Source organism: Nicotiana sylvestris, chromosome 2 (genome assembly GCF_000393655.2).
Source record: "Nicotiana sylvestris chromosome 2, ASM39365v2, whole genome shotgun sequence".
Taxonomy (NCBI): Eukaryota; Viridiplantae; Streptophyta; class Magnoliopsida; order Solanales; family Solanaceae; genus Nicotiana; species Nicotiana sylvestris.
This window is the reverse complement of record NC_091058.1, coordinates 167,851,090-167,859,365: the sequence shown is the minus strand read 5'-3', so window position 1 is coordinate 167,859,365 and position 8,276 is coordinate 167,851,090. Positions and strand designations below refer to the sequence as shown.

At 43.7% G+C, this 8,276-nt stretch overlaps 1 protein-coding gene across 1 annotated transcript; it reads left to right on the top strand.

Annotated features, from left to right (window-relative positions):
• Positions 1-341: 341 nt before the first annotated feature.
• LOC138885946 (uncharacterized) lies at positions 342-2,089 on the top strand. Its single transcript, XM_070166955.1, has 2 exons — positions 342-1,638; positions 1,821-2,089. Exons 1-2 carry the CDS (start codon positions 342-344, stop codon positions 2,087-2,089), a joined length of 1,566 nt encoding a protein of 521 aa, XP_070023056.1.
• The last annotated feature ends 6,187 nt before the right edge of the window (positions 2,090-8,276 follow it).

Sequence of the window (8,276 nt, the reverse complement as noted above, 5' to 3'; positions counted from 1 at the left end):
TGCACCGGACAGAAACTCATTAACAAATCTGAAGAATAAGTCCTCTGAAAGCTTCCGAGAGTATGTTGTCAAGTGGCGTGAGCAAGCCTTCAGGGTAAAGCCTCCAATGGACGAGATTGAAATGGTCACGGTCTTCCTCCAAGCTCAAGAGGCTAATTATTTTTAAAACATGATGTCAGCAATGGGTAAACCATTTACCGAAGCCATCAAAATCGGCAAAATGGTTGAAAATTGTTTGAAAACTGGGCGGATCTTGAGCCAGTCTGCTATAAGGGTTACTTCGCAAGCCATCCAGGTTGGGTGGAGGAGTAGCGAGTCGAAAGAAAAAAGAAGAAACGTCAATGGCGACTTCGAGTGCAAGGAAACCTCGTCCACCCATACCTCTTTTCTCTGAGAGAATCCCACAACATTACTATCCCCACCAAGATGTAGCTTATACTCCTCAGCTATACACAGTGATGAATGCCCAACCCTATGTCAGACCACAACAACAATTTAACCAGAACAGAGCTCCACTTCCCAGAAATCCACCTCCTTACCAAGATCATTACAATCCTCGACCTTCACAAAACAACTTCCGTGCCCGGGAACCACTAATGAGAACATACTTCACACCCATTGGTGAGTCCTATTCTAGCCTATTTCCTAAATTAGTCCAAATGGGTTTGCTGCAACCTGTACCCCCGAATAGGCAAAACCCAGATTCACCCTCTTACCAACGTGGCCCCCGGTGTGCTTATCATTCAGGGGATAAAGGGCATGATATAAAAAATTGTTGGACTTTGAAGAGGGTTGTGGAAGATCTGATAGAACAAAAGAAAATAGTGCTAAGGGACGAATATATTCCCAATGTAACCAACAATCCACTACCGGCTCACAATAACAGGCCGGTTATTGGGATGATTTGTGAAGACAAGGAATTTGACCCAGCTCTAAAAGCCATCATTGTTATAGCTAACTTGGGAAAGGAGCCAAGAGCTGTCACAAAACAAGATAAGGGGGAGAAAAAGAGTAAAGCCACCCCTCAAAATATGGAAAAGAAAGTAGAAGTTGAAACTGGGGCAGCTCCCTCCAAAGATGTCGTTCTCTATGTCCCTCGAGGCCGCAAGAAAGAACAAATGGAGTTGAGTCCTCCTAGAAGGTTTGAGTTAAACAAGGGAGCCCATACGTATGTGCCCAAGGGGACCTACGTGATGCGGGGGCCAATAATTCTACCAAGGCTGAGTGAGCCCGTGGTTATTGGCCACGCGCCACAAAGGCCCATGACGGATCCTACCGCTGTGCCATGGAACTATAACAAATCGGTAGTGACTTACAAAGGCAAAGAGATATTAGCAGAAGTTCAAGAAAATAGCCCGTCCGAGAAGTACTTCAATTTGGAAGAGGTGAATAACGCCACGAAAAAGCGTTTCCCACCTAAGATGCCGGTGAGTGCTGAGGAAGCAGAGGCTTTCTTTCAGAAAATGAAAATGGCAGATTACGAGATAATTGACCAGCTTCAAAAGTCTCCCGCTCAAGTCTCTCTGTTATCTTTGTTGATGAACTCCACTAAACATCAAAAGGTATTGATCAAAACCCTCAACAAAGCATATGTACCAATTGAAACCACGGAGAACAATTGGAAAGAATGGCAGAGAGGTTTTTTGCAATCAACCAAATCTCCTTCAGCAAGAATGATCTGCCCCCAGAGGGGGTCGCACACAACAAAGCCCTTCACCTGACTGTGAAATGCGAAGGGTACTACTTAAAAAGGGTCATGCTAGATGGCAGGTCTTGGGTAGACATTTGCCCACTCTCAACTCTGCAGCGTATGGAAATAGGTACTGAGAGAATCAGACCAAACAACGTGTATGTACGTGCCTTTCACGGCATAAAGAGGGATACAATAGGCGAAATTGATCTGATTCTAACTATCGGCCCGGTAGACTTCGAAGTGACCTTCCAGGTTTTGGACATGGACACTTCCTACAATTTTCTCTTGGGAAGGTCGTGGATTCATGCAGCGGGGGCTGTGCCATCTACTCTCCACCATATGGTGAAGTTTGAACATGAGGATCAAGATATTGTGGTTCACGGGGAAGATGAGTAATCGATTTATCGGGATCCGTCAGTCCCGTGTCTTGAAGCAAGAGAGGGGAGTGAGCACATAGTTTATCAGGCCTTTGAAATTGTGGTTGTAGACCAGTACGAAGAAGGAAACCCTTGCCCCCAACCCTTCCTTTCTAATGCATCAATCATGGTGGCCAAAGAAATGATCAGGCATGGTTACAAACCTGGGAAGGGTCTTGGGAGATCATTGCAAGGAATAGTTGAACCTATCACCCTGACCGCCAGTGAAAAGTTCTTTGAGGTAGGCTTTCGACCCACTCCAGCTGATGTAAAATGGGCAGATGATAGAAAGAATGATGGTTGGGTCTTGCCTCAGATGGTGCCGCATATGTACAGAACATTTGTCAAGCCGAAATACAATGAGGAAGAGGAAGATGAGGCCTTTACGACTGAAGAAATCAAAGAAATCTGTGAGGCCATAGGGAAGATACTGTATGAAACCCACATGGTCCAACCAGGGGAAGGCTCAGGCACCGCTAAGGTGCTATATATGGGACCTAATGCTAAACTGCGGAATTGGAAGGCTACGCCATTCCCAATCAAGCGGGAGTCCCGGTAGACCTATCCTGCCACTTTTTCTGCATCACGAGTTATTCCAGGGTGTAAATCGGATGTTTTCTTTAGTTTCCTGTCTTTTAATTTCTAATGTAAACCCCGTTATCTTCAAATTCAATGAAATGAAATTAATATTTTATCGTTCATCTTTTTTTATTTCTTCTGACTTTTGTTATTTATCTCTTTATTTTCTTCTTTTAGTTCTAATAATGTGGTTTTAAATAACATGACATTCTTGCGGACTTCATGCCCAGATCTAAACACGCTGTCTAACTGTGAAATAATAAACCAAGAACCAGACTATGATGAAGAAGAGGCTTTTAGGGAAATAAATCGAGAATTAGAGCAATTTGAGAATAAACCTAAGCCGAACTTAAATGATACTGAGCTAGTAAACTTGGGTAGTTCATAAGAGGTACAAGAGACCATGATAAGCATTCACACAGATGAAAGAACTAGGGATGCTTTGGTCCAAATTTTGTTTGAGTTCAAAGATGTGTTTGCTTGGTCATATGATGACATACCCGGTCTGAGTGTTGATTTGGTGGTTCATAAGTTGCCAACTTACCCTGATTATCCCCTTGTTCAACAAAAGCAAAAAAAATTTAAAATTGTTATCAGTGACAAGATCAAAGAAGAGGTCACAAAACAGTTGAAAGCAGGTGTGATCCGAGTGGTTCGATACACCACTTGGTTAGCCAATGTAGTTCCAGTGCCAAAGAAAGACGGGAAAACCCGAGTGTGTGTGGATTACAGAGATCTAAATAAAGCAAGTCCTAAGGACAATTTCCCTTTTCCAAACATCCTCATCCTCGTTGACAACTGTGCCAAACATGAGATATAGTCTTTTGTGGATTGTTATGTTGGGTATCATCAAGTCTTAATGGACGAGGAAGATGCAGAGAAGACAGCGTTTACGACACCTTGGGGAACCTATTGCTACAGGGTCATGCCTTTTGATCTGAAGAATGCCGGGGCCACCTACATGAGAGGCATGACCACCATTTTCCATAATACGATGCACCAAGAGATAGAGGTGTATATAGACGACGTGATCATCAAGTCCAAAACTCAGGATGACCATGTGCGAGATTTGAGAAAATTCTTCGAGCGGCTGCGTAAATATGATCTGAAGCTAAATCTAGCCAAATGTGCATTCGGGGTTCCATCTGGCAAACTTTTGGGATTCATAGTTAGTCGGAGGGGCATCGAGTTAGACCCAACCAAGATAAAGTCCATTCGAGATTTGCCTCCTCCAAGAACCAAGAAAGATGTTATGCGTTTGCTCGGAAGATTGAACTACATAAGCCGATTCATTGCCCAGTTGACATCTACATGTGAACCCATTTTCAAGTTGTTAAAGAAAGATGCAACAATTAACTGGACAGGTGACGTGACGTGACGTGACTGGGAAGAAGGAACAGGCAATCTACTAATTGAGCAAAAAAATCAAAAGCTACGAGGCCAAATATACCTTGTTGGAAAGAACTCGTTGCCCTTTAACTTGGGTTGCTCAGAAGCTGAGGCATTACTTGCTGGCCTACACCACCTACCTTATTACTAGGTTGGACCCTTTAAAGTACATATTCCAGAAACCAATGCCCACTGTGAGGTTAGCAAAGTGGCAGATCTTGCTCACTGAATTTGACATAAAATGAAAGCCCAGGCATTAGCAGATCACTTAGCTGAAAACCCAGTTGATGATGAATAGCAACCTTTGAACACCTACTTCCCTAATGAAGAGGTAAATTCAGTTGAGGCAATATCCAAGGACACCAATGCTTGGAAAATGTTCTTTGATGGAGCAGTAAACGCAAAAGGTGTTGGGATTGGGGCAATCTTGATCTCACCCACTGGTCAACATTATCCAGCCACATCCAGGCTTCGGTTTTTCTGCACAAAGAACATTGCCGAGTATGAAGCTTGCATTATGGGTATGAACATGGCAATCGACCAAGATGTCGAAGAACTGTTAATCGTGGGAGACTTGGATTTGATTATCCGACAAGCTCAAGGAGAATGGGATACCCGAGATGTCAAGCTTATTCCTTATAGGCAACATGTGGAAGAACTTGGCAAGCAATTCAAGTCGATAGAGTTCAGGTACATCCCTCGTTTCCACAATGAACTAGCTGATGCACTTGCCACTTTGGCCTCAATACTGCCATACCCAGGCAATGCCCACATTGATCATTTGGAAATCCAAATCAGGGAAAGGCACGACTACTATAATACGGTTGAGGCAGAACCAAATGTTCAGCCGTGGTATCATGACATCAAAAGATTTTTGAAAACAAAATAATACCCCGAGCAAGCCAGTGGAGACCAAAAGAGAACCATTAGACTGCATGCAAGTGGTTTCTTCTTGAGCGGTGATGTATTGTACAAAAGGACTCCGGATCTCAACTTGTTAAGATGTGTTGATGCCGAAGAGGCTGGAAGAATCATGTATGAAGTGCACGTAGGAGTGTGCGGACCCCATATGAACGGGTATGTTTTGGCAAAGAAAATCCTCCTAGCAGGCTACTACTGGATGACTATAGAAAGAGACTGCTTCAGTTTTGTTCGGAAGTGTCATCAGTGTCAGGTACACGGTGATTTGATTCATGCACCTCCCATAGAATTGCATCACATGTCAGCGCCTTGGCCATTTGTTGCCTGGGGCATGGACGTCATTGGGCCAATCGAGCCAAAAGCCTCAAATGGGCACAGATTCATACTGGTCGCCATCGACTATTTTACTAAATGGGTTGAAGCAGTCACTCTCAAATTTGTCACCAAGAAAGTTGTGGTAGATTTTGTGCACTCCAATCTTATCTGTTGTTTTGGCATTCCTGCAACTATTATTACTGACAATACTGCAAACTTGAATAGTCATTTGATGGGGGAGATATGCAAACAATTCAAGATAATGCATCGAAACTCTACTCCTTATCGGCTTAAAGCCAATGGTGCCATCGTAGCAGCAAACAAGAACATCAAAAAGATTTTGAGAAAGATGATTCAAAGTTCCAGGCAGTGGCATGAAAAGTTGCCTTTTGCATTGTTGGGGTATCGCACTACTGTGCGCACGCCGGTCGGAGCAACCCCGTACCTTTTGGTTTATGGCACTGAAGCCGTAATACCCGCGGAAGTTGAAATCCCTTCTCTCCGGATCATTGTTGAAGTTGAAATTGAAGACAGTGAGTGGGTCAAAACTCGTCTGGAATAGTTAACCCTGATCGATGAAAAGTGAATGGCCGCAGTCTGCCACGGGCATTTGTACCAACAAAGAATTGCCCATGCCTACAATAAGAAAGTACGGCCCAGAAATTTTGAAATGGGGCAACTCATTTTAAGGCGTATTCTCCCCCATCACCAGGAAGCAAAAGGAAAATTCGCTCCAAACTGGAAGGGCCCATACATCATCAGAAAGATATTGCCAAGAGGGGCGTTATACCTGGGAGACATCGAAGGAAATGACCCCGAAGCAGCTATAAATGCAGACGCAATCAAAAGGTATTATGTCTAACCCTGCAGCAACAACAACATTATCCGATTGGGATGACGAAGGCTTTCATTATCTCTACCCCAAACACTCCAATACTTTGCTAACCCTTTAAGCCGGTTACCTTTCTTTCGTTACCCTCTTTGGAACTCGAAGACGTTTGTAAAAAAAAGAGTTTCTCTGAACTACGTTCGACTTGATTCTGAAAGGATACATAGGTAGCCTCTCTATGAGATTCAGTCACACCAAAACAACAATCTAGTTTCCCCCAAAAGTGAAACTGGGGCAGATGTTATAATGATTCGATGATGATCCCGCCCGAATGGTTTCAAAGTTGTAATTCGATCCAAGTTCTTTTACCCAAACCTGGTTCAAGTCCTTCCGATCAATCGGGAAAAATGTTTTTCAAATTGGAGAACGCAGTTGTTTGGATCCGATGCAATCAAGATGAGAGAAATAAAATAAGAGAGTCTTATTGGTGAAAACTTACGGGCACCGTAAGGCGATGGTAAGCAGAGAAATCGAAAATGAGAGTCTCTTGTTAGTGAAAACTCGCAGAGAGCACTATAAGGCGGCCGTGAGAAGAGAAATGAGAGAGGTCGATTGGCGAAAACCCGCAAAGGGCACCGTTGATCGAAAAGGATAATCCCTCATCACCATTGGTATTGAAAGAGTCCTGGCAAGGTTTCTTGGTTTTAGAACACAGGTCGCAATGAGTTTATTAGAAGTTGAATGGTTGTGCAGATCGGGCGCCTAGTCCAAGAAGCATGTCATGCCTATTGAAGTCCGTATGCATCTCAGATAAGTGCTTCTTTCCTTCCCGAAAGGGACACTTCCCTTTAAAATTCATTTCTTGTCCTTTACTTTTCCTTGAATCCCTTCCGTCTAACTCTGTTTCCGAAACTAATACAAAGAAAAGGTGGCAAGATTGGTTTTACAGAGTTTGCTTAATAAAGGCCAAATTCAAAGAAAGTACCCAGCTTCAGCGAGTGCATCAAGTCGACCCTGACTGGCCATGATGATCGATGCTCTGAAACCCAAAGTTATTGAAAATGAAAGGAAGCCAAGTCAAAATCCCCTAGAAGCAGAATAAAGTTAAAGGACCAAAGCCAAATACGGGCGAGCCGTCAGGATAAATTTTTGAAAAGTTGAGTCCCTCGATTTAGGAAAGAGATCAATCTTCAGAAAGGCCAGCAAGCAGCAGAGGTTCTCACCAAAAGTTGGGTCGAGATCGAGTGATCAAAACCGTCAAGGCCACAAAACCAACCACCGTTTCAAGTTAACAATTGTTCTTTATTTGAAAATAGGAAACGGTGCAATCCAAAGCAACCATGCAAGAAGCAGGTGCAACCAAAAGGAAATGTACAAGAGTTAAAAACAGCTTTGTAGCAATAATCAATCCAAAAGGGAAGTCTCCTTCAAATTCTTTCCTGCATTTTTACTCATGTTCTTAAATTAAAAAAAAAAAGGAGACTTCCCCAGTATAACCCGAGGATCTTTTCCTTTCTCCCTGGCATAACCCAAAGACCTTTTTCTTTTATCCCAGCATAACCCGTGGACCTCCCTGGCATAACCCAAGGACCCTTTTTCTTTTATCCCGGCATAACCTGTGGACCTCCCTGGCATAACCTAAGGACCTTTTGCCGGGTGGACCTCCCTGGCATAACCCAACGACCTTTTTTCTTTTATCCTGGCATAACCCGTGGACCTCCCTGGCATAATTCAAGGACCTTTTTTCTTTTCTCCCTGGCATAACCCAAGGACCTTTTTCTTTTATCCCGGCATAACCCGTGGACCTCCTTGACATAACCCAATGACCTTTTTTCTTTTATCCCGGCATAACCCGTGGACCTCCCTGGCATAAACCAAGGACCTGTTTTCTTTTCTCCCTGGCATAATCCAAGGACTTTTTCTTTTATCCCGGCATAACCCGTGGACCTCCCTGGCATAACCCAAGGACCTTTTTTCTTTTCTCCCTGGCATAACCCAAGGACCTTTTTCTTTTATCCCGGTATAACCCATGGACCTCCTTGGCATAACCCAAGGACCTTTTTCTTCTTCTCCCGGTATAACCCGTGGACCTCCCCGGCATAACCCAAGGACCTTTTTTCTTTTCTCCCGGCAT

Bases quoted from the DNA above. Each gene is read 5' to 3' on its own strand.
- LOC138885946 (XM_070166955.1), top strand. From the start codon at position 342: ATGGCGACTTCGAGTGCAAGGAAACCTCGTCCACCCATACCTCTTTTC. The intron at 1,639-1,820 runs GTTTTTTGCAAT...GTATGGAAATAG, and splicing joins TTGGAAAGAATGGCAGAGAG to GTACTGAGAGAATCAGACCA.